Below are 27,939 nucleotides of genomic sequence, written 5' to 3' on the forward strand. Positions count from 1 at the left end.
GCAAGGACATGTTAAATAGATCAAAAGTGACAGTAAAACCATGTTACAAAAATTCTTCTTTTGAACTTAATATTCATTAAAGAATCATCATACATAGATCACAGCTTCTGCAAATATATTTAGCAGCTCAACATTATATGGAAATGTTTATTGAGCATCAAATCAGCATATTAGAATGATTTCTGAAGGATCATCTGACACATGTGAAGACTGGAGTAATGATGCTGAAAATTCTAAATTACAATACTTTAAAATACAAAACATCTATTTTAAATTGTAAAAAGATTTCATTATATTACTGTTTTTACTGTATTTACTGTATTTTTGATCAAATAAATACAGCCTTGGTGAGCAGAAGAGACTTCTTTCAAAAATATTACAAATTACCTCCAAACTTTTGAATAGTAGTGTATATGTACATTTAATATAACGCATTTTGAGTTTCAGGATATTACATTGAATATAACTTTGACATTATGTTTTTTGTGCAAATCTAACGGCTAATAAAAAACAATTCAAGTAAAAACACCACCAGATTTCCTCAGAAATATACATACGTTTATTTACAAATACAATTGCATTTGCATAGAAATTTAAAAATCCAAAAATAAAAATACATAGTAGTAAACAGATTTATTAGAGGCATTTGTAGCTAAAACAATTTGTCTGAATTAAAAGCTCCCATTGTGATTTCAAGTCAACAGATAAATATAGATCTCTGCTAACTTTCTTCAACTGAGAGCATTCTCCTATGACATGGGATCTGTCCATGTAAGCTCAGGAGGGCGTCACAGTTACAAAATAATCACAATTCATTACAATGTCCATTTGTGTTTTATTAGTTTCGTTGTGCCATTCAATCACGTTATGAAGAAAAGCCCTATTCAAATGTCCTTCCATGACTTTTGGCTGAAACGTCAAACCAATAACGCAATCTAATTGGTTAGGAAGGAGAAGGACGGTAGGGAAGGCACATCGGGATCATTTTTCCTTAAATATATCATATATATTTCATCTTTATCTTCATATATAAATTCAAGAACAAACCAGGATAAGGTGGCCTCTTACCAAGAAATTAGGAAATCGATGAACGTACCATTAATTACACTCAAAATGACTGTATGAAGATGAGTTAAATGTGGCAACAGCTTTTTCTGGGAAATGTCCCATTATTTCAACATCATTAAACAGTGTCAAGACAAAGGCAGGGGTTAAAACGAGCAGGGAAACAATACAAAAGTGTCCGAAATCTGCCGTATGAACGGATGAGAGATCAGCCGAGGATGTTCTCGCTCTCCTGACGCCTGGTCAGATGCAACAGATCGTCACACCAGATGGAATGGTTGCGCCGGCTAGATCTACAATGACGACAGAGGATTTCTATAGACCCTCCACCCTATGACAGCTACGTACGGCTGGCAACCCTCACCGACAGGAGAGGCCCGTGCACCCCGCTTCATGCCCTCACCACCAGTTCAAAGTGCCTAATCGTCCCCATGTGTTAGTCAGGAGAACCAAAAGCCAACTTCAATCCTCAATAACTTAATATCTCACTGGATATGTAACATATTACTCGAGGAGCAGCTACTTGTGACATCCTCCGGATCACGATATTAGTAAGTCAATTGGCAAAAAAAAAAAAAACACCTCAAAGTGGGTGAGACGAGACAGAAAAGCAAGATCACCAGAGCAGCATGAAACATCATAATGAGGGCGGAGCAAAGTTTTGACAGACAGCTGGGGGAAACATCAACACTGAGAAGAATTAAAGCATCTGAGACTTTCCTGAGTTTTCCTTAGTGGCAATGGCTCACGCGGCCACCGAAAGGACCTCCTTCTGCTTGCCTTCAGCGTCTTAACACTACAACTAAGAATTCATTTCCACTCGCACCTTCACACACTGTCCCACACTTACCGGTCCCTGTCTATACCTCTCCTAACATTACATGGATGGGCAAAAACGGAGTTTGATATTGTGGTGCCTCTAATAAAGACATTTACAGATTTCATCCAACGCTTGATTCATCAGTACATTCATACACATTATATAAATATTTATATAGCTTGACATTCTGTGATTCTCTAGGTTTCAGGCACTCCCCCTTCTCGAAAAAATGTATGACGATGATGATGAAGAAGCTAAGACTATGGCTGGTAGCAGCAGCAGGGTAAGACACTGTATCTAACATGGTGACAGAAGGAGAATGCAGAAGGGAGAGGCTTATGGGAGTTTGTTGGGGGCATTTTGATTTGGTCATTGTGGCAAAAAAGGGATCTTCTAAAACGTCTGCTCTGGGATGACTGTGTTGAAGGGGTGGTCCCAGAATCTGGTGGTGATTCCAAAACCTGGAGAAAATTCAGAATAAACAGAAGCTTTTAAAAAGAAGATAAAACGGTTAAAAAAGCAGGTTAAACGAAATAACTAAATTAAATAAAAAATTTGTTATGTTACATATTAATATTAAATATTATAGAATAAATATTAACTCTTTCCCCGCCAGCGTTTAAAAAAAAGAAGATTCTATACTCTTTCAGAAGATGCATAATAGCGCCCCCTACCGTATAACATTGAAAACGTGGAAAGCCGGCACTGGCGGGGAAAGAGTTAATCCATTTATAAATATTAAATGTCACCCTGAGGACTTCTGAACCTTTTTTACAAACAACCTGGATGGCTTACTTGAACTCTTATATATATCTTATAAGGAAATATAACTTTTATAAAAAATAATATATATATATATATATATATATATATATATATATATAAATAAGTGATACATTTTTTTTTTTTTTTTTTAAGTGTAATTTTCTGTGACAACAATATAGTTTCTCTGTGCCGTTATCGTTATAGCTGTGGTGGGAACTCTGCTATTCTTTAATACTGAGAAAGATTTTTAGAACTAAATCTCTGTCGTTATCTTTATAGTCATCGTCCTTGGTGTGAACAGGCCTTTAATATTTCAAATGTAAACGTATTATTTAAAATGTATTTAATATAACTGGTCTTAACTTGCATAAAATACAGCCACTTTATCCACTATTTTGTAGAGAGATGCTCTAATGCCTCAAATATTACGTCCTCACCTGCCCTTTGGTGTTCAAAGTGGTGTTTGACATGGTACGCTTTCAGCCCATACAAGTAGGAGTCTTTCCGTGGCGAGCCGTAGTGCAGGTAGTAGTGGATCATGTCGTAGACCACATATCCACACATACCCCCAACAAACAGGGAGGTTCCCAATCCCTCAGACATCAGCTGCATGAGTATCAGGTAAAATGCGCCAGCGGCGATGGCGGCCAAACTCGGAGGAAACACCAGACGAGAGCCGTCAAACGGGGACTGATGGGCAAGAAAAGAGAATTTGGTGGTTTTCATCAATAGCCCCTTTCACACATACAGCCTTTACTGGTAAATTACCGGTGAGAGATCATGTGTGAACAGGACCTTTTCAGAAGATACCAGTAAAGTTGTAATATTACCAGTAAATTACCGTTATGATGCTGTGAGTGAAAAAAGAATGAAGATTACCGGTATGAGCATGTACGAAGTCAGAACCCGCTGACAGTCTGCTTTGGCCAATCATAAAGTTCTTATGGAGATGACACGTTTACGCCGTGCTGTTTACAGTAAGCTCCGCTGCTTTTTAATAGTTTTTCTATAGTATGTCAATATGCGCTAGATGGACATCTTTGAGATCATCAAAGATCATTTCCGATGACAGACATCACAGAATGTACTGGTATTTTGGTGCTGGTGTGTGAATGGTCGGTAAAAAGCCATGTGTAAACAAGGATATTTGTGTATTTACCGGTTAATTCATTCTGGTTATTTAAACGGTAATTTACTGGGATTACTGCTCAATGAATTTGAAATGAATCTCAGGTATTGAGAAAAAGGAACACACCTTGTGGTGCTGACCGTGCAACAGGAAGTGCAGCGTGATGAGGTAATAATTGTGGGCGGGTGGGCGCATGTGGAAGACGAAGCGATGGATGCAGTACTCGACAAACGACCACAGAAACATGCCAATCATGAAGATGAACGGAAAGCTGTACTTGTGGACCAGAATGGAGTAGTCTAAAAATAATAAATAAAAGTATAAAACATATATACATTAGGACATTTTGGGCAAAATAACAATCCAACAATCCAAAGTGTTACTTATATCAATATCATTTCCGTCAACTAAAACGGAACTGTGATTCAAAATTGTGATTGTGACACTTTTTTTCGATAGTCAACTTTCTGCTTAATATCTGCTCTCTTTATTTTGATGGTTCTCTAACAGACAACCGTCATTCTACTAACTTTGCAACTACGAGTCAACTATTGCACTAACCCTAACCTAACAGTCTACCAATACTCTTTGCAAAGTTATTTATAGCTAGTAGAATTTCTAAAGTTGACTATCGAAAAAAAGTGTACACAAAAAATGACTAAAACTAATAATAAAAACTATTCTATAATAGTATATAAATAATACAGCTGTGAGTTAATTAACTAAGTGCGTCTTAAAACACACTTTCCACACACCTGATGTAATAAACAGTCTTGTCCTCTCTTGTGCCAATAGCGTGTAGCAGTACCAGCTCAGATAGATCACCATAGGCATCCATACAATTGGCACCATGTACCTGAAAACACACATCTGTTAATTAACCAGCACACACATGGCGCAGCAGCTCACGTAGCACAATACCGTTACTAATCTACAATGTCTAACTTGACTAAAAAACAAGCAGACAGATGTGATAAATCCTGTTATTTGATCTCTCTTACCATGAAGTCTTTGTGTTGGCCTCGAAAAAGTCATTTCCGAACAGTCTGATTGGTCTGTCCACGGGCTGATGGACCCATGTGTCATATTTTTCTCTGAGGTATCCGACCTGCCAGGCCAGTGGCTTCCGCCAGTCCACCAGATCCTGTATGGACAATGAAATAAATCCAATTATTATTTCATTTGATAACTATATTAGTATTATTTATATTCTGTTATAGTATGGTGAACGTGATTTCACCGAGTACAACATGTTCCTGGATCAACATCTTTGTTGATTCTGGAACAACATTCCAATCAACCAATCAGATTCGAGGGACAAGTTTAGGCTTACAATCAGGGTTAGATGCTTCTAGCGTCGGTAAAAAAAAAAAAAAAAAATGCTTCTAGTGTCGGATTTCCCTCTGATTTTGTCTTTTTGTGAACATGTCTCACTTGGCAAAATCACGGTGACCGTAATAGTTTTAGCTTTTATTTTTATATATTCAGTTTTCGTTTTAAATCAAAATTTTAATCACATATGTGCTTTTGTCATTTTTATCCATTTTTATATATTTCTATTTAGATTTAATTAAAAAATATATATACATTCTTATCCGGTTTACTTTTAGTAATTTTAGTCCTTAAGCTTATTTATTACAAGTTGCCAAGCAACCTTTCTAATTCAACATTTCTAATCTAATGTTTACTGATTGATGGTAATTAAACATTTTGGAACTAGATTTCATCTTATTAGTCATTTGTAATATCAGTTTGTTTGACTGCAATGTTTATCTGATGTTTTGTGGTTTTTAATTGGTTTGTGAAAATGACAGAAATCAGAATATCAACAAATTTTTACCATTTTTAATTGCTTTGATAATAATTACATAATAATTTTGCCATATCAATTAACCTCATACTGACATCTTTATGCAAGTTAACTAGCATAGCAATTACTAACGTTACTACCATTCATTAAGGAGTCCTGTTCATTTTTCTGCCATTATGTAAATAACCCCTTTTGTACCCTTCAATCAAAATAAAACGAGATTTTCTGGAAAGTTTACAGAGTTCAGAAGGTATTTGGAATGTTGGCTATCAATGATGTTAGTTTGCTGAATCATTTGACTCGCTTGTTTATAGTGCAAACTTTGACAAGATGTTTTTCCTATTTTCTCCACTAGGGGTCCCTATAAGAGTATAAAGTGTGTCTAAGACGCCATATTCGCCAAAGAAAACCTATGGGAGCGGCAACTCACCAAGATTCAAACAAAGACAGGACACAGGCCTTGAACTCAAGGACTGAACCTGAATTTATAGACGCCTATTTATGCATCTTTCTATAAATGTAAGTTATGAAACAGTATAGGCTAACATTACTCATACAGTATTCATGTGCATATTAACAACTCTCCAGTGTAATACAGGATCATGCTAGGTATACAACTCGTCATAAAGTACAAAAGGTCATCGCATTTCAATGACATTATCTAGGGGCTGCTTTAAAAAATTGCTTTATCATAGCTCTGGTTCAGTCAGTGTCATTTCTAGTTATTATTGCGTGACAGAATACCAAGTAAGAATTCACATAACCACCCACATTATTTACTGACTAGGCTACTGCTTGCTTTGAGAAATGAGGACAGACAGTATTCAGGTTTAATTCTAGGAAATGTCTGTCACACCATCAATAGGTGGTGCACATGTTAGGACAAATTAACACCCTTTCCTTCATAGCAACGCTGGAATGAATGAGAGTGCAGCAATAAACCAGAGCCGAGACCACATGATTCCTGTTATAATGAACCCAGAAATCTGGTCCGGACTGGTTGCCTATCCTGTCTGATTTACAAGTTTCATTACACCATTAATTATGGTTTTGGTTGTTATGCCTAAGCCCTGATGCACAGGTTTTAACAGCTGAGGCTGAAGAATGAGTAAGCATGAATACACTAAGTGTATTCTTGCTTACTCATTCTTCCCTTAACAGGTGAATCTCACTAAGAAATGTGCAGGTGGGTCATATATATATATATATATATATATATATATATATATATATATATATATATATATATATATATATATATATATAAATTGTAAAAATGTATCACTTTATATAAAATTGTAAAAATGTATCTTAAAACAGAATACAATCTCATTCTCATTGCTGTAATTAATGAGGAAAAAAGAACATTTGTGAAATATAGCTCATGGCAAATGTATATATATATATTAACTTTTTTTTATTTTATAAATTTTTATTTTTAATATATCTTTTTCCTTCATTTCTTTAAGCTAAATACTTTCTGAATACTAGTGAATAAGGAAATGACTCTCCATAAGCACTGTTCACATGTATGCAGGTATTTATAACTACAAGTTGTAATGAATGGTACAGCGTGGTTCTGCAAAGGGGGTCAGTGTTCTCTAGATCGCTGACCCCATCTGTCACATTCAGGGGGGTTGGACCAAATAATCGATGCTTGTGAAAGTCCTGCATGCCTCTGATAGAGGACACAGGACGTTCACACACAAACAGAGACTGAGGGAACTGCATACACACTAGCATTTTCACATATCTTTTCATCGTCAGAAAAGTACATAAGTGTTTTTGCGTTCATCCGCCTTGTGGCATCGTTCAAACATAGAAGGAAGCCTTCAAGGGATAGTTCACCCCAAAATGTAAATTATCCCATGATTTACTCACCCCCAAGCCATCCTAGGTGTATATGACCATCTTCTTTGAGACGAATACAATCGGAGATATATTTAAAAATATCCTGGCTCTTCCTAGATTTATAATGGGAGTGAATGGGGGGTGAGATTTTGAAGCCCAAAAAAATGCACCCATCCATCATAACAGTAATCCATATGGCTCCAAGGCCTTCTGAAGCGAAGCCATGCGTTTGTGTAAGAAAAATCCATATTTAAAACATTATTAGCTTTAATAACTAGCTTCCGGGAGATAACCGATATTTTTAATATAACTCCGATTGTGTTCGTCTGAAAGAAGATAGTCATATACACCTTGGATGGCTTGAGGGTGAGTAAATCATGGTATAATTTTCATTTTTTGGTGAACTAACCCTTTGAGGCGATAATCGCGGTACAAGAAAGAGAGCAAAAGACAGTCACCTGCTCTGTTAGTGTTTCACACTGTCGGTGCAAGTGAAAAGAGGAATGGTTGTTTGTGGTTTCCTGTCATATGAACTAAAGCTTCACTTTTAGATGTCAAGCAGACAAGTGCATTGTACTGTTGAAAGGAATATTCTGGGTTTAATACAAGTTCAGCTCAATCACTAGTCTCTGTGGGATTTTGTTGATTACTACGGAACGTAATGTTGAGCCTATGAATGTGTAAAACTATGTTTTCATAATGTTTTATGGAAGTCCTGTATATTTAGACTGGTTTATCATCATGTTGGTCACACATCGATCAGATGCGTTTCCCATGGCCCGTTCAAACAGGATGTGTTGCAGTGCAGTGCAAAATATTAACTAGGCTAAAACTAAAGTTGGAAAAAAAATCTAGATAACCTTAGCTGTGACTTAACTTGGAGCTTGTATTTTAATCAGTAATATGCCAGGTTGCATTTCACTTTTGAATACCGTTTCTTCGTCGACTTTGCTGCATTTATTGATGGCTGAGGTTTCTTCTTCTTCTGTGGTGCTTTCTGGGATCTTCTTCCTCAGTCTCAGAGTCTAGAACAGAAGAACAGAAACATTTCAGATGAACTCTATTGATCATGTTAAATGAGATGAGATTCATTCATGTTCAATTTGTGTTGTTAGGAATTTGTTTGTATTCCTATATATTTGATTGAATCTTGAATCTCAACAACCTGTCTGACAACAGAGGGAAATGACGAGTTGAAGCAAGTGGCATTTGACTGGTCATGTGATCTCAACATGGGGGCCACCACAGTGACCTGCTTCATGTAAAAGAAAATAACTTTTATTAGGCTACTGATATGACTTTAATTACCAAGTACACCTTTAATGTTAATAATAAGTGATCAAATCTCTCACTGCTCTTAATTTACTTCTTTGTTCTTAATTATTGACTTACTTGAATAACTATTTGAAAAGCTTGAAGCAATATTTAAGTCACTGAGAAATACTTGGAGACTTCATACTATTGTTTTAATTTAATTTAAAACAAAACATTAAATGCTGCCAATAAAATACAATTTACCAATCAGAGACAGTGTACTATAAATCAGGCTGTCTAATCATGGTCTTGATCCCTCATCCCCAAGTAGCTACAGGCCTATTTCGAACCCCTCTTTTCTCTCTAAGATATTAGAAAAAGTTGTTTCCTCCCAGTTACAGGCCTATAACAGCATATAACCTCTATGAGCCTTTCCAGTCTGGCTTCCGTCCGTTACACAATACTGAAACAGCCCTGGTTAAGGTTCTTAAACATCTCCTCCAAGCTTCTGATTCTGGTGCTCTTAGCACTCTCCTTCTGTTAGACCTCAGCTCAGCTTTTGACACTGTTAGTCATAAAATACTCTTGTCAATTGAAATTATTGGCACAGCCTTTGACTGGTTTTCCTCCTATTTGACAGGGAGGCAACAATACCAGAAGTAGGGCCCTATGAAATCCGTTTTATTTTTTCCCAAATTCCGTTTTATTTTTTCCCAAATTCCGTTTTTTCCGTTTTAATTTTTGGGAATTCTTTTTTTTTTACCCTTTACTGTTATTTTAGTCATAAAAAGAGTGTGCTTTTAAAGTTAATGATTAAAATGTATACAAATAAAATAGGAATGACCTTAAATTACAGACATTTACTCAGTAGCCTTTTCAGGACAAATACTGCATGATGCCAAATGACACTGCACTCTTCAAGTAACAACAAAATATGGTTATGAGCTTTAAACTGTTCAGTAAAATAAATTATATTCGTTTAAAGTTTAAATAAAAGTCACACTCTGTCTCTCTCTCACCCAGTGTCGCTCGCGGAGTTCGCTTCGCTTTTGTCCATTCCGGCGCCTCATAGACAGACGCGGTGTGTGTGTGTATGTGAGAGAGACGCGTGAGTGATAGAGAGACGAAGGGAGAGCGGGGAAAGGAAATACAACGGAAAGAATACGCCGCGTGTTTTAAATAACGTAAAAAAATGAACGAAACGCAATATGTGGCGGCCGGAGTTGATTTTGTGGCCGCAAATTAGTCTATGTGTGTGAAAAACACTGCATAAAAGTCACGTGCGAACTGCTCGGCTCGGTACTGAGGGCTTATAGCGTCGAGTTTCTTAACTTTTTCGCCGAGGAAAGCAGAGCCATGGAGAGCCGCTTCGCCATGCTTTCATTGTTTTGATGCCGTCATTGGAGCTGAAATGACGGGAGGGGTTGTGTCGCCCAGATTTGCTTCCCCCGGTCTGCATTTTCACCAGACATACGTTCTTCTCCCAAACAAAAACAGAATTTCAATCCAAATATGTAAAATTCCACGAAATTCCGCGTTAACACTAGATTCCGCGTTATTTGTCCAATTCCGTAATTCCGTCCGCGATTCCGTGATCGCGGAAATCATAGGGCCCTACAGAAGCACACATCCTCCACCAAATCTATCAGTCCTGGTGTACCTCAAGGTTCTGTCTTGGGCCCTCTTCTTTTCACTATTTATATGTTACCAATTTTAGCACACCTTCCACCTCAGTGTTTCAAGTCTGTAACTCGCTGAAACTGTTATACATGCCGTTGTCACATCTCAATTAGAGTACTGTAACTCAGTTCTTTGTGGCCTTTCAGCTAAAATATCAAACGATTACAACATGTTCAAAACTCTGCAGCCTGCTAGATCACTCACACAATAAATAATGAGCACATTACTCCAATCCTCTATCACATTCATTGGATTCCTTGCGTATAAACTTCAAGGTACTAATTCCTACTTACAAAGCTCTTCACCTTGGTCCTACATATTTATCTGATTTACTTTAGCCTTATGCTCCTGTTCACTCTTTACAATCTCCTAGTGTGGGATTGTTAATCACCCCTAAGTTTATTCTGGTGACTAAACTAAACCTCTGATAACAGATCACTCTAAATTGTAATGTGGACTCGTGCATTTTCTGTAAAGCTGCTTTGAAACGATGTATATTGTGAAAAGCACTATAGAAATAAATGTGAATTTAATTGAATTGAACTATGGGAGCCAGGTCTTTCAGTGTTGTGGCTCCCAGGTTGTGGAATGCTCTTCCTCAAGACATCCGTCAAGCATCCTAACTTCTCTCTCTTGGTCTGTAAATTGTACCTGGTTATGGATATGTTATTTGTTTGAAACCCTCTTTGCATGTATCTCTAACCTAACTTTGTAAGCAACCTCTGTATATTACTTTTCAGCCCTTGGTATGTGTATTGTACTTTGTTGTTGATGTTTATTTGGTTCTGTTCCTTAAACCTATCTTTGTAAAGCGACCTTGGGTGTTGGAAAGGCGCTATAGAAATAAAAATGATTATAAAACATGCAATACAACAGTAAAGTCCCTTGGAAGTTGGATCTGCTATTTTTCAGAAATCTAACTCAATAAAATACCAACAAAACACAAAATAAAAGTCCCTTGCAAGTCAAAGCTGCTGTTTTTCAGAGAACTAAATCAATAAATGCATCTGAAACCTAAAGATCAAGAGACGTACTACAATAAGACATTCAAATGTGACAATATGAATTCCAACGATATGAAGCAGACGTGATTAAACATTTTATTTCCACAGATAAAACACACACCAACCCTCACTGTCATCATACCACCACACAAAGTACACCACGCCTTATTCACGTGGTTCACACATCACAGCACACATTACGTCATGCCTCAACCCACAGGACGCAAGGGCTACTCGTATCTCCATGGGGTCACAAACACACTGGAACACACCCTTCACAGATGGCTAGGATGGTGGGACAGGTGAAATATTAAACGGGTCTCGCATCGAACCATACCATTCTTATGTTAAAGAGGTGATTAACCCTGCCCTCCTTCACACCTGCTCACACACACACACGCATGTTTTATGAGGACTCTCCATAGACAATGATTTTATACTGTACAAACTTTCCATTCTATCCCCTAACCCTTACAGAAAACATTCTGCATTTTTTTTTACATTTTCAAAAAACTATTTAGAATTATTTAAAATATGTTTTCCTCATGGGAACCGAAAGTTTGTCCCCAGAACGTCAAAAAGACCTGGACCATACACACACACACGTTGGGATTCCATGTTTTATTGGGACTCTCCGTAGACATTATGTGACCCTGAATCACAAAACCAGTCACAAGTCGCACGGGTATATTTGTGGCAATAGCCAACAATACATTGTATGGGTCAAAATTATCGATTTTTCTTTTATGCCAAAAACAATTAGGATATTAAGTAAAGATAAAATTTTGTAAATTTACTACCGTAAATATATAAAACATTTATTTTTGTGAGTGAATGCAGTACAATCACGAACATAAATGGACAACTTTAAAGGCGATTTTCTCAAATGTTTTGATTTTTTGGCACCTTCAGATTCCAGATTTTCATATAGTCGTGTATCGGCCAAATATCATATCCTTATTTATTCAGCTTTCATATGATGTATAAATCTCAATTTAAAGAAATTGACCCATGTGACTGGTTTTGTGGTCCAGGGTCACATTTTTATACTGTACAAACTGTATATTCTATCCCCTAAACCTACCCATCACAGAAAGCTTCCTGCATTTTCACTTTTTCAAAAAACATCATTTAGTATGATTTCTAAGCGGTTTTCCTTGTGGGGACCAAAACATGTCCCCCACACGGACATTTTGTCCCCAGAACATTGGGAGTCCCAGGACCACACAAACATCTCCGTGGCAACCTAACACCTAACCCAAGCCATATGATCTGCCATTCTACTGTACCAGAAGGTGCTCAACATGCCATAGAAGTTGATGGTTAAAGTGTTGCTGTTTGTGAAATTGAGCGTGACTAAGGCCTCCTGGGTTTGTACAATTTAAGCGGCACAAACATACTCAGAGGTTACATGGTATTGGATGATATTTATTTATGCAATTGTACTCAGACCTGCATGAAATTTCAAAACGTTTCGTACAATTTGTTTATAAAATATGCTAATGTTTTGATGTGGTTTTCAGTTACCAGTAAGAACATTAAAATGTACTCTGATTTATTCTTAATTTTCATTTACTTATTCTCATTGGAAACAGTCACAATAAATGTGAAAATTGGTGTGAAATTTTAAAATGTATTCTGTCACTAAAATGAGAATGAAAATGATTGATTCATTAGATTTGAGCGCTGGGGCATGACAAATCTCCATCAGTGACTTCACTTCACAACAGGGTCAGGTGCAGTTTAATGTGCTTGAGAGATGTTTTTCCCCAGTGCAGTACTTATTTTATTGATGTAGTCTTATCTGGCAATGTTGTAAATACAAAGTCATTCGGGAATTTCTATTTTGCAAAACACCGTGTCCTAACAGCAAGTGATATTTTTAAAATATTGTAACGATTTGAATCACTCGCACAAGTAATGATATTTGTATTAGAAGAACAGTAATAGTAAAAGTTTAGGGTTGGTAAGATGTGTTGCTGTTTTTAAAAGAAGACTCTTATGCTCACCAAGGTGGCATTTATATGACCAAATGCAGTGAAAACGTTAAAATTAGGAAATATTATTACAATTAAAAAATAACTGTTTTCTATTTTAATATATTTTAAAATGTAATTTATTACTGTGATGCAAAACTGAATTTTCAGCATCATTACTCCAGTCTTAAATATCACATGGTCCTTCAGAAATCATTCTAATATGCTGATTTGCTGCTCAAAAAAAAAAAAGTATTATTATTATCAATGTTGAAAAATTGTTAATATTTTTGAGGAAACCATGATACATTTTTTTTAGGATTCTTTGATGAATAGAAAGTTCAAAACATTATAAATGTCTTTACTGTCACTGTTGATTAATTAATGATTGTGCCATTCATTGCTGAAAAAAAGGTCTAATTTAAAAGTACTTATTTTTAATTACATTTTTTAATTTAAAGAAATTGTAGTTTTGAACAGTAGTGTCCACACACACACATATTGGATAGTGAAATACAGATACAAACTAAGTCACATTCTTATCATAGTGAGGAAAGAAGAACTTTTGAAAACAGACCCGCCTATCCAGATATTCCAGATGACTGACGGTCCAAACATGACAAACATGCAAATTCATTTTACATGCATTTTTGTTGACACGGACACGTTCTAAAGCTTTACTCAGAATCAGTCCATTTTGTTATTGTCACACGTCCTTTCACTTTAATGCTTAACAGCCTAACAAAACTCTTATACAACAATTTTATAAAAATACAGCACCATAAAGTAGAAATTGAGTCTTATTGCACCCAAGACACACTTAGCACACAGTATGCATACATTCATGCTGGGGTGTTTTACTGTTTACAAAGAGCCACGCCAATCATTAGTCTAGAAATACACAAACCAAATGCAAAAAGAGGATAGGAGAATTTTACCACTTGAGGGATTAAACTCCATCAGTTGTCATAGTGACACTAAATCAAGGGACATGTGGAATCAAATATGTAAAATGACATGTGATTTTGTTTGACACCCTGGAGAAACATTCACACACACACAGAGAAATGAACACTTAACCAGTGCCTATATACAATACACAAGGGATTATATCTAGAAACAAACAATTGTCGTTATAGATACAGTCACTATCGTAGCACTGAAGTCACTGAAAAAAACTTGCACGACAGGCCTTTACACACTGGTTTGTTCACAATACAAACCAGATTAGAAAGCACAGGTCACATAAAACGATTCAATCTGGCATGCGCATGCATGTTAACATCTTGATTACATGCTTTCAAGTGAACAATACATAAACATCCAAGTACCAAACTTAGAAACGGTCTAAAAGACAATATTATCTGGTCTTTATCAACTCTATAACTAAGGCTCCTGTGAACACGACTCTCATTTACACTTTACGTGCTGTTTTTGAGTTCATGGTCAAAGAGGCACCGCAAATTGACTGTGAATGACAGCAAATCATTTGCTTTTATAGCTCAAAAATAGTGTTGTATTAGTGGGTGTGATACGAGATGTGTGCTGCCCTTTTGTCGAAGTGCTGAAGCGAGAACTGGGTGAAGAAGCCTTTAGTAAAAGCAGGGCAAGATGTAGTTTGGAAAAGTGCAAAAGTCCTTAAGAAGGGCAAACAAATGGAGAGTTATCTCAGGGTTATAAGGCAGGAAATTAAAATGAAACTGGAAAAGCTTGGGTAGGATAAGGCTGATTAGGTCCTGGTTACAAAGTATGAAACTTGGAATATATGGTTAGAGCAAGTTGCAAATGTTCAGAGGAGATGGCAGCTGTAGGGTTGGTTAAGGTCAATGGTCCCATTACTCAGATGGCTGGTTAGGGGATCTATCAAAGTTCTCTGATCTGTGGTGCAGAAGATGGTTTGAGCTCAACAGGACTGCAGGGTAAAGAATCTTCAAAGGGATTGTCTACAGCTCATTCTGCGAAACTCTGCTTCCAAGGATAAGGTTGCTATTGGACTCCAAATAAACAGTAGTTGACAGCATGTCCATGGTCGAATCAACATTAAGCATGTCAGCATGTCCATGGTTCAATCAACATTAAGATTTTAGGTGGAAATGTATGTGAAATTTACGAAAAGTGTGCATATTGTATAGCTATTTTTAAACATTCCATTTCTAATTCATTGTAAAATGTCCAGTGACATTAATTAAAATTAAGAAAATAATAAGAATTAAAGCTGCAAGCAGCATTCAGCGGTGTTCAAGCAGTTAAGGCCTTTAAGCACAAAAGCATCAAAAGACATTAAGTTTTATGTAGCAAGCATTTAACCACTGAGATCATAGATGGAATAGACCATGTTTTAGCATAATTTACCATGATACACCACATTTCAGTGTGATTTTCATTATTTACCATGTTTCAGTATGATTTACCATGAATCTAGCATGATTTACCATATAGTTTCGTGCTTGAACACCTAATAAGAATGATACCTTTTTGACAGTTATAGCGCCACCTATGGTCCGATCTCCATGGAACTTCGCCTGCTTCTTCTGCATGTTAGGACACATATGCTCATCAATTTTTGTGAAGTTCTGACTTTTCCTTTAGGATTTATTGGCTTTTTACTAGGGGTGTAACGGTTCACAAAATTCACGGTTCGGTTCGATACGATACACTTGTGTCACGGTTCGGTTCGGTACGATTCGGTACGTTTTCGATACAGCAAAAAGAAAGAAATGCCAGAGAAATTTCCTTGATTTAATTTTTTTAATTATATTTTTATTAAAACTAACATCATAAAGTATGATATTTTTTTACTTTGACCAATGATGGAGCTATACTTGACTTTTCTTAGGAGCTTATAAAACAAAACAGCTCCTTGGACAAAATTAAATGTAATATTGTAGTAGTTATAAACAAATTGGTTTATTTTAGTTCAGATTAACATTTGAGGGCAGCAATTGTATTCATAATGTCAAAATAAAACCGACGTAATGTTACTTGAAAGCATTATAGCCTACTATTCCTGCCAAACTTCCATGGTTACAGTTAGTAATGTTAGGCTACTACAGTAAATCCATGGTGAATGTTGCTGATCTGTGGACACTGGATAGTTCATTCATGGCACAATGTTTCTTCCTGGTTTCCACTTCAGCGCTGTTTGATCCGTTAATAACGGAGAAATGTGAATGTTTCTCACTAGATCTCGCAGCGATGTTATTACTTCAGTGGCGAATTCAAATGCTTTCTTTACTGGATTTCGCTGTGTAGTAACAGTGCTGATCGGCTCGCGCTGTAGGCTATTTGTCCAAACTGAAACGGTCCGTCAACCACACAATAACGAGTGGTTTCGTTCCGCTTACATTACATTTGCCATTTGATGTTGGGCAATGTTGTGGTCACGCCAGCGTCTCTTACATTATGAGCGCGCTTGCCACGCGTGACGCGCCTTATTTGAAATAACGAAATTTTGGTCGGCAGGAAAAATGGTCCAACGAACCGTTCGGTTCAAAAATGCGTACCGAAAACCGAACCGAAAGCCTCGTACCGAACGGTTCAATACGAATACGTGTATCGTTACACCCCTACTTTTTACTGTATTTTGCCACGGACCACTTTCTAAATGACCCTGTTATAGCCAACCAAATGCAAAATTTCAACTTTTTTTCGATAATTATTGATCTAGAGAGTCCAGAGAATTGTCCTAGACTGGTCTGGTTCCAATCGGGGAAAAACCAGGGACTAGTTCGCAAAAGTAGGTTTTGGACAAAATTCGACATAGCGGAAAAATTTTACACCTAATAATAATATAATTAGCTAAATGCTTTATACATGGATCTCATTTTTACTGGATAGAAGGTTACATTGTGTCCAAGTGGGTGAATATGGCTTAGCATGTGGATAAGTATTAGTAAGCAATGCTTGGAAAAGTTGTTAAAGGCGATCCAGCGTCAGAGGACTGGAATGGATTAACCTAAACTTGGCCATGTATCCAGAGCGTTGTATTGTCTTTATATTTAGTCAGGCCACTTTATCCATACGTCAAAACCACAACCCAGAGACTCCCCTCACCATGGAAATTCTGAGAAAAAAAAGATCACCACAAAACTTCCTATTTCCATTTTATTTCCATTTTTATGGTCTATTACTTTGCAGATTTGTTAGGTTTAATTAACTGTGAAGAAATATAACAATCAAATCACGCGTGCATGATCACCTCTAGGTAAAAGCACACAACGCAACTCACCACCTATCGTGTGTTTACCATTTTACATTATATCTTATTACCTTGTAAAAGGGTGCTTAGTTACAGAAGAGAGACTTTCCGATTGTCCTTCGGGGACATTGAGAGAAATTTGGATGAGGTTAGTATTCCTTTGTAGTGGTTACAGAGGGTTTTTAATGGCCAATGTGGATGTCTAGACAGCACAAATGTATTGCAAGGTCCTTATTGTTATGAAAGAAGAAAGAAAAAGAGGAAGTAAAAAAAAACAGGATGTTGTCATTCAACATTCAGTAAAAAGCACTGTGTGACTATGTCTGAAGCTCTGTCCGACCAACCGAGTAGAATGTATGAAAATACAGACATAAGTCATTACACCTAGACGGTATCATTTTCCGGTGTGGTTTGCAAATATCCAATTGACTAAAGTTACGACAGCTGCACTGGCAGATATGAAATCAAGTGACAGCGTGGTTTACATAGTTTTCAGGGTTACCCTATTTGGGCTTGGCCGACCATGGAGCATGGAGTTCTTTTAAAGCCAATCTATCCAGACGTATCCAGATATAACGGATCAACAGGATTCCATGGATTCAGCCATATCCTTCTACGTTTTTTTTGGTGAGATTCAAAACTAGATGTGTTGCAAATAAAGTCATCAATGAGATTTGAGACAGTGGTGAAATGCAGAAAATGCGTGTTAAGGGCAAGGAGGAGGCTGGCGTGGTAGACAGGCATGGGGGCTAAAAGAATTCCTCTGGGAGAACAATAAGGCTTCTTTATGGAGCAGTAAGGATCCGGGACACTGAATGAGAGAGACGCACATACATACAGAAAGAGTTTCGAGAACAAAAGAGTGAAGGACAGAGGAAGAGGGCTCAGGCTGGCACAATCCGAACAGTGGCAGTGTGTGGAATGGTGTTGGGGCGGCTGCAAGAGTACGGTTGGGGGTTGAGAGCCTCAGATACATACATTCAAAAGGGCACCAAGGCCATCAGAATCGCCTAGCCAAACCCTAATTAGCTTAACCCTGTACTGAGTCACTCCCAGTCGATAGTAGTTCTTATCAATTTGCAAACCCACCACATTCCCCAGATAGAGATGTACTGTAGGAACAAATGTGACTACATACCAACTAATGAAAAACACACCCATTTTGTTCTCGGTAAGTGAACAGAAGCAAATTGCATACATTTGGAATGGTTAAAAAAAATCAGTTTAGCATTAACAAAGGTGTGGGAAGAGAGAATGTTTGGTATGAATCATCTTTGTAAAAGCCGTAGATGCTAGTTTGGATACTTCCACCTGAGTGATTGTTCTTCTAATGCTTGTACAAACTAAATGTTTGTTTAAGTATCATTGACTGGCTAAGTCCGTGGTTTTCCCAAGAAGGGTTTCCAGTAGAATAAAGTGCTACGGTCAAAATTCGCATTGACATCGACTGACATTTTTGGAGTCTATTTAGATCAGAGTTGTCCATTCCTGCTCCTGGAGGGCCACTACCCTGCTGAGTTTAGCTCCAAACCCAATTAAACACAGCTCTTTAAGCTTTTCAGAATAACTAAACTTCCAGACAGGTATGTTGGGGCAGATTGGAACTATACTCTGAGACGCTGGCCCTCCAGGAGGATTGGACACCCCTGAACTGCAAAAAAAAATAAAAAATTCTTTGGTTCTAGTGCTCATGCAACTTAATCTCTAAAGAATCTTAATGCAACCTTATCAGGCATCATTCTGGAATTTTCTTACAAAATGAGTGATAAAGTTAGTGGTTCTTCAGAAACAAAAATGATGCTAGCTTAAAATAAGCTACGCCGCATTACCTCACCAGTGTTTCAACAGTGGTCAGGGCAAGAGGGTCACATGACCCATGAGGATTCTTTTAAGTTAATAATTAACCATTATCCAATCGGTGCCAGGATACACAGTTGGACGGACTGATCTTGATAAGAGGCAGTAACTGATGGACTATTCCAAGCTGTCGAAAACATCAGCCATGTGAAGTGTCACTGATTTGGGGCAGATGTAAAACATTTGGCTTGTGTTATTCAGAGTAACACTTATGTAAATGTGCAGGCAGAAGTCCCTCGACAACCTGTCCAATTCCCAAAGCATCTCTCTCTAAACACACTGGTTGTATAAATTAATATTTGCTGATTCTCCAGCAAAATCTGATGCTCAGGTTTTAATTAAAGTTCAGATGAATGAAGCAATGATATGAGGTTGTCAAAGGTGAAGTATGGGAAAGTCTTGTGATACAAGCAGAAGAGACAGGCTTCTTGCTCAACAAGCTTACATGTATGTAAATGACTAAACAAAAGTACATGTTAATGCAAATGCCCTGAACAAGCTTGGTTGTAGTATTTCACTTTTGGGCATACAATAAAACCAATAATTACAACTTGCCTCTTACTCTTAAAAATAGAAATAAATTAGTTTACAACAATGAGGTTACAATGGAAGTGAAGGGGGGCAATTATTAAGGATTGCAAAGTTGAAATGTGAAGTTTGTGTAACGGTGTAAGCCATCTTGTAACTATTCTTTTGTAACAGTGAGTATTTTAAATTTTACAAATCAGCCCGATTTATTTCCATTTTAAGTGTCTCTCTATAACCCAAATTTATGCTTTTTAAAAGAAAAGGCGGGACAAGCAGAATTTTGTTTTTGTTTTTCTGCAATCAATCATAAAGCCACAAATGCCGTTGATTGAGCTTAATGTACTGAACCCAGAATATCTCTTTAAGATTTAGAATTCTGAGTTATTTGAAGCCATTTAAATCAATGCCTCTTTCCTCGCGCTTTCCTCTCTAAAGCGTCACTCTACAGCTGGTCCAGGATCTGCTTTTTAAATGCTTATCTTTGGTCAAAAAAGACACTAGTCCAAAGTCGAAACCGATCCCAGACCTGTGGATCTGCCATTTTAAGTGGTAGGCGGGGTCAAGACCCGTCTACTCTCAACATAAACAGGGATGTTATTGGTTGGTGAACTTCATCACCCAGAGAACTGGTGGAACCTGCTGGGGCAGATACTGGGAGCATTTTCTCGCTCTCTTTTCTCTTTTCCTTAATTCCTTTCCTCGTTTACCAAGCCAAATTTAACATCAACGGTCAGCTTCATTATCCTGGATTTGGCAGATACAGTATAAGAAAGATTAGATGTCTGGGCGAGGGTGGGTGTAGTCAAGCAAAGGTTGCTGTGATTATTCGGCATTATCTGTTCAAATACCAGTCAATTGTCATCTGATGATGACTTTTTAAAAATATATATATTACTTAAACCAGGTGTGTGTATTTGCATAGTGCAAAGGTTAAAAAAAAAAACCATGAAAAGGGTAAACGTGAAGGCTGTCCGCTTGTAAAAGAAGGCCATAAATCTACATGCAATAACAGATTTTTTTTCAGGTCCCTCCCTTCAAACAACAAATCATTTGCAGGTCTGCACACATGAGCTTGTCCTATCGTACAGAGTTCAGCGATCAAGAGCAGCCTCACATGTAAAGACCTTCAATCCAGGAAGAGCATCAGCGAGGAGATTAGAAATATGTGCAACAGGATTAGCACGTCTGAAGTTCACAGATTCAAAACTCACTGTCATTTTGCTACGTGTGCACCCTGGGGACTTCTTTTCCAATTTTGAGATTATTTGTGTGTTAATGGATGAAGTCATGCCTGTAAGGATGTCAAAATTGTGGGACTTTGGTACAAAGTCTGATGTTTGTTTATTTTTAAAAGTGTAACAATACCACTGTTTTTTTATTAATATTTAACTTTTAATACACAAATTAGTTTAATTGCATATTTGCTTTTGCTATGAAATTGGTATAATTTTTTTTTACATTTTAATAGTGTAGTTGCTACCAACGACTACTGAAAATGTGGTATAGTGACACGGACACCACTGCATGCCTGTAGTTTAAAGTTTAATACTTAACCTAACCCAAGCAGACAAAAAAGGGTCTGCCTTTACGTTAAAAGAGGAATATCCCAGCTTCCTGTTCTCTACAACAAACAATTATATAATCCAGTTATGTATCTCATGAGATAAGATGACCTAAAATCAATAATTATATCATGGAAAAAGTTTTTGAAAAGTTAGAGGACTGGTGTGGGGAAATGCACATCATACAGAACCAATTACCTAAAACAGTTTTCAAACATTGATGTGTCATTTCTCCTTCCGTACCTCTTTTAAAGAGTTCAACAGGTTGAACAAATGAGGTTCATCTCTACTGGCTGAACCTGTTGGAAACTTCATCAAAGTCATAGAAGTTGAACCTACAAAAGAATGAAACCACCTGATTGTTCTAAAATGTATAACCTTCACTGGTCAAACTAGTTTTAGCTAGTATCTTAGCATCTTTAAGAAGCTTTGTTTTAACACATTGTTCAGATTTCAACTTTCAAGCTGAGAGATCTGTCAGTAGTTGCAATGGAGTTCAAATGGAAGATCAACATATAGATGGAGAAACTGGTTATTCAGATGCTTATTCAAAATATTATGTTCAATTTACAATATCAATATTACATGTAGCCTACATTTTCCAGCAAATCAACATTAAAATGTGCAAGTTGGTTCTGCTGAACTTCCATGGTGTCAGCTTTGGAACAATACACCCTTTTTCTTTGCGAAGCCACAATTCGGACAGGGTTTATATGAATCACACTGATTCAGTTCACACAATGATTCTCTATGCATTGTATTAAGCAGTTAAATTAGTCTGCATGAGACTAAACCATGTGTGCGGCAGTCAAGCAATCGTACGATAGCTTCCTTTCTGAATACATTTTAAGTTTAAGCACTGATTTCCCTCTTTTAAATCAACTGACAAAGTTACGGAAAAGAGTTTTCGGGAAGCATTTAAAACCAACCAATAGTCATATAGTATGTTTTGCTACATTAGCCATTGAGAGATTCCGGGTCCCAGGGATCCACTCAGAAACAAGGCAACCGGTGTCTCCTGGTGACGCCAGGCTTATGACTCTTGTACTCAGCATGCTCCTCTCCTGGGGCCCGTCCGGTAGCTTGATGCAATTAATGAGCAAGCAAACCTTTATTACTTTAGGGACCGATGGTGGCCGAACCATCTGTATATAATCTATCAGTGACCTACGTTATAAATTTATCAGTGAGAACTTCTGAGCATGTCCTATGATTGGACCATTGGCTCCCAAATGCCTTGTGCTCCCAAGGTGCAATTCACCGGTCTGACACGGTCTCCTTGGGGAAAGAGAATAGAGGGTTTCAAAGTGAAGTGGTTTGATGACACTGGAGGAACTAAGTATCGAGGCCGTCCCTGTCGGCATAGCAGCCCGCAGTAAACAGTTCTCACACCAGAGGATACCTATTCATCCTAAAGTCCTGTGGTTATTGGCGTACTTACAATATAGCACAAACTACACTGCTCCAATATGAGATCCCATCACAACCATGAGACTTTGTGAAAGGAATTTTAGGGAATTTCACTGTATTGAGCATTCACAACCAAGATGGCCCTTGCTAAAGTTGTGGCATGCGGCTTTGTGGCTGAAGCCATGGAAAACAAAAAGGCTATTGAAGGAGAAATGAGATTCATATCCTCAGAAAGGAAACATTCCAGAGATTCATGCCTCTGCCTTGTACGTTCCTCTCAAAAAAGTCAGCAGGCAACTAACCCGGTTCACTCTGACCAAATGTTTCAATTGGACTAGAACAGCTGTAAAAATGAGTGAAATGAAATTATTTGTATCAGTCGATATTTGATATTTCATTGAAATTTAGGGGAAAGGAGCATGTGCATTTGCATTTTACAACCTTTGGCATCATCTAACACTTAAAATATAATATAATCCAATATAAATTATTTAGTTCTGTAAATCTCTGTAATAGAAAACAAAATAAACCTTAAGCCTAAATCCAATTAATCCAATCTTCAGTGGTCAGAGCATTTGGGAGTGACAGTGTGACACCACCACTACGTGCCACAAAAAAAACAGTGCTAAATAAATGTGCTAAAGAAGCCTTTGTCCTTTCACCTGTGTACAGAGTTATGAGCTGAATTAAAGCGATACCATGCTTTACAATGACCATTATGATTACCATTATAATTACCATTCTAGTTACAAGGTAACTCGCAGCCACAAGACCAGTTGTTTCATAAAGGACAATCATATATATATAAACCTAACAACTATTTACCTAGACATTCATGCATCATTTTATTCATTCTTTTATCTCATTTTCCTCATTCAAATTCATGCTTGCTCAAGAAGTGGAACCGCCTGGTACCATTTTGTCATTACATCACTGGCAACACGCCCATAACAGGTCATCGCCTTGTCATACCCTCACTAGACATGAGAAAATGGACAACATCCCCCGCACCTAGTCCACAGTCCAGCTGGTTTCATGAGCAATTAATAAGCAAGAGAGACAGGCGATCCCACCAGTTTTCCTGGACATTTGTTTTTGGTACTGGACTAAGGCCTTTGAGTTTCCTCTTGCAATGTCATAACCATTAATACTACGAATACTTCCAAGTTTTCAAAATTTATAGCAGGTCTAGCCAGTTTTTCAGGATTAAATAGGAATATGTGACTAATATGACGAGTCACTCTTGTCTTTTAGTGGGAACAAACAGCAATCAATGGGCTCAAGATCTCAAGGAGGGGCTTGTTTGAAAAGCAGTGCGTAATAAATATGATAAAAAAAATTATAAGAATGATAAAACTTTACTGAACTTTTGTAGATCGCACTGGTTTAGTGCTGTCTTCTGTTTGATAATGTGATTCAAATGTGAGGCGGAAATGTATAGGAATCTCATAAGTACCATTAAGACATCCAGGGCTCAACAGTGCAAGCATTTCACTCGCATTTGTGACTAAAAAAAACATGTGTAGACAAACTGTAAAATATATTTAGAAGCACATATGTGAATTAAAAAAGTCCCCGCTCATCCTAAAAATATTCCGTTTTATGAAATTTAAAGTCATAAAGGTCCGGTTTCACAGAAAGGGCTCAGATTAAGCCAGGATTAGGCCTTAGTTCAATTAAGGCATTTAAGTAGTTTTTATAAATGTGCCTTAGAAAAAACATTACTGGTGTGCATCTTGAGACAAAACAATGGCACTGACTTATTTTAAGATATCTCAGTGCAAGTTGCTTTCAGTTAAAACAGCTCAAACATGCATTTTAGTCTGGGACTAGCTTAAGCCTTGACTGTGAAAGTTTGTGGTCAACATGATTTTTTAAAGTTTTTGAAAACAGTTACTTATACTCACCAAGGCTGAATTTATTTGATAAAAAATTACAGTAAATTATATTACAGTAAAATGGTAATATTGTGAAATATTATTACAATTTAAAATAACTGTTTTCTCACAATCATATGATGAATAGAACATTCAAAAGAACAGCATTTATTTGTAATAGAAATCTCTTGTAAAATTATAAATGTCTTTACTGTCACTTTTGAACTATTTAATGTGTACTTGCTGAGTAAAAGCATTAATTTCTCTTTAAAATGTTTTTAATAAAAATAACCCCTAAAATAACCCCAAACTTTTGAGCAATAGTTTATATATCAGATACCAAATGCCTGAATACCTTGAGAATTTTTTTTTTTATATATATATTTTGCAATGAAATAATCAAAAATAAAAACAACTGGGACTGAAAGAAATATACTCGATAGCCACTGGTATCTCGCTATAATGGGGATTTTGCATTTAAATTTGTACGCCATACTCCGATATCAGATATCAGAGATCTAATAAAAATTGCAAATCACCCGAGATAATCCCATCAGACACACTCCCTTTTGTTCTTGGGAGAAAATTGATTTTGATATTTTGCATTGAAAAAAAAAAAAACCAGTGACAAGCACACAAACAAATACTTTACAACCATTGGTAACCTTTAGCTGATGTTTGAGATAAATCTCCTTAACTTCCTTGGAGTCTGAAATCACCATGGCTCATTAAAAATGTAAGAATCTTCTGAGGGTGTTAAAACATGTTTGTGAAACTATGTGGAAATAGATTAGCAATATCTCAGGCCGGCCCCTTGTGTTGTGTTGGGTGGTGGGGAGTCAAGTCCTCACACTATTTAAAGGATCAGACTGTTTACACTGCAATCATAGCTGCTAAGAAAGGACTTTAACAAAGCCTCGAAGTTAAATTCAGCATCAAATGTGGGCAATGTGCAATGTGTCAGAAGGACTCAAATCCACGCAGTCCTCACAAATACACACACTCGTTCAATATATCACATACAAACACACTCCTGTTTTACAACAAACATGCTAAATGATTACAGCAATGAGGGTTTAGCAATAATCAATGACGTCATCTGAAAAAAAAAATTTGCATGACGTTTCTGGTTGTTGGAGATCACTAGATAAGGATTTTAAAAATATCTTAGAGATCGATTGCAAACAAAGCTGTTTTTATCTTAGCAGAACTAGAACTTTATCCCCCGGTTTAACAGACAAGGCTTAAGCCTAGTCCCAGTCTAAAATGCATGTTTGAGCTGTTTTAACTGAAAGCAACAAATCATTGTTTTGTCTCAAGATGCACACCACCAGTAATGCTTTTTTCTAAGACACATTTATAAAAGCTACTTAAATGTCCTAATTGAACTAAGGCCTAATCCTAGCTTAATCTAAACTCTGTCTGTGAAACCAGGCCTAAATATTCACTACAAAACGTGCCATGACTTCTAAAAAATAATAATTTCCATCACTTTTCCAGAACTGGGAATCACTCATTTAAAATTCCTTTATATTAATTCCTTAATATGTTTTTGGCAAGGATATTTACAGGTTTTGAATGAAAATAAGCCAAGCTCGATTTAATTTAGAAACGCATGTAGTAAAGTCAAGTGTAAGGTGACCATTAATTACAATGATACTTCATGTGAACCCTCTCAAATGCTGACAGTACTCTATGAAAACTGAAGTGGCGTGGAAATTTTCCTCCTCAGCTATTGTGTTGTGGGTCATGTCTGAGTAGACAAGACAGACCGGTTTGATTGTCACACACACACTCGTTTACACCTCCTGCATTCAGAAATATCCATCTGCACTTTGAGCTTTTAGTATACCTCATGTCAGTATTTTTATTACAGACATAATGCCAACAAAAGACTATACCTGGCAGTTTTTTCAAAAGACAAGATACGAAAATGAGAATAATAATACATAAACCTGGAACTGGAAGGTGTGTTACTACCTGGTACCACCAACACCCACCCCCACTTGTTCCTTAGGGATTGACATAAGAAAGGCAAGCAGAGACAGAAGGCTTGTTTATCTAATAAGAGCCCTCAATGGAATATCCAACCTGCTGACACGACGCACAAATATCACGACTATGATAATCGAGACGGCTTCTTATCCAATGGTTTTCAAACATTTTATATTCGCGCAATTTTAAAAAAAAAATCGTTACCTTAAATTTGCTGCACAGGTTACAAAAATTATTTTACGCACTGACGTTAATTGCGTCATCACGTGTTCCTTGCATAACGGCGTGCCATGCGATTTGTTCTAAAATGTGCATAAAGATATGTTGCAAATAGTACTTGTATTAGGTTTTTTTTCGGCTAAAACTTATTAATAATAATGTTTTGTGATATTATGAGATGTAAATATATTTCCAGTAGCCTTTTTTATGTTTTAATGTTTTATTTCTCGGTTCAGTGAGTTCATGACTCGAGAACTCCAATTCAGTTCGAATCGTGAACGAACTTTTTCCACAGATTCATTGAAAAGATCCGACTCAAAAGAAAGTTTCTCGAATCTGACATCACTATAAAAAAAAATCTTAACGGACCAAATTTTCTTCTTAATTTACTTTTCTGGCTTGTTTGTGTGAAGTAAAGTTCCTGAACTAAGCGTGACATCTTAAAATGTGACTTCTAGTTGAGTTAAACTTCCTCAAATTAGAGCTTGAAACTATTTGAGTGACTTTCTGTTGCTATTTCGGGACTTACCTCCGTATCTCCATCTGTGCTGTCTCTGTCGAGTTCACCGATGTAGTACTGCTCCATCCACCTTCGGGCGTTTTCCGAGTGCCGGTGTGGGGGTCCGTCGATCTCCCGGCTGATGTCCTTGCCGGACCGGCGGAGAATGAGCGCCTCTCCGCCCGGGTGCATTCGGAGGAACCCTGTCACATCGTACACGCGCGTCCCTAACAACACCCAGCACGAATCCTTAGTGCAATGCATGGCTACCTCCTTATCAGAAAAAAGGCGAGGGGACACCGAATGCGACATTTTTTTATTCATTTAGGGGTGTCCACAAGAGGATAGAGAAAGGTAGGCACAGAGGTGGGACCCCCACTGACTTTCTCCAGCGATTGGGTTCTACAACTACTCTGACTTTCGACTTTGAGCCTGAGCAG

At 37.2% G+C, this 27,939-nt stretch overlaps 1 protein-coding gene across 1 annotated transcript; it reads right to left on the bottom strand.

The window, feature by feature from the left end:
- Positions 1-536: 536 nt before the first annotated feature.
- Positions 537-27,931, bottom strand: fa2h (fatty acid 2-hydroxylase). The gene is made up of 7 exons (XM_056250852.1): positions 27,530-27,931; positions 8,373-8,465; positions 4,781-4,923; positions 4,535-4,635; positions 3,906-4,078; positions 3,088-3,340; positions 537-2,346 (listed from the first exon to the last, which is right to left on the bottom strand). The coding sequence occupies exons 1-7, from the start codon at positions 27,821-27,823 to the stop codon at positions 2,279-2,281; spliced, it is 1,125 nt and encodes a 374-aa protein (XP_056106827.1). The 5' UTR covers positions 27,824-27,931; the 3' UTR covers positions 537-2,278.
- Between the last annotated feature and the right edge of the window lie 8 nt (positions 27,932-27,939).

The sequence above is a fragment of the Rhinichthys klamathensis genome, unplaced genomic scaffold (genome assembly GCF_029890125.1).
Source record: "Rhinichthys klamathensis goyatoka isolate OS25496 unplaced genomic scaffold, OSU_Roscu_1.1 h1tg000076l_1, whole genome shotgun sequence".
NCBI classification, from domain to species: Eukaryota; Metazoa; Chordata; class Actinopteri; order Cypriniformes; family Leuciscidae; genus Rhinichthys; species Rhinichthys klamathensis.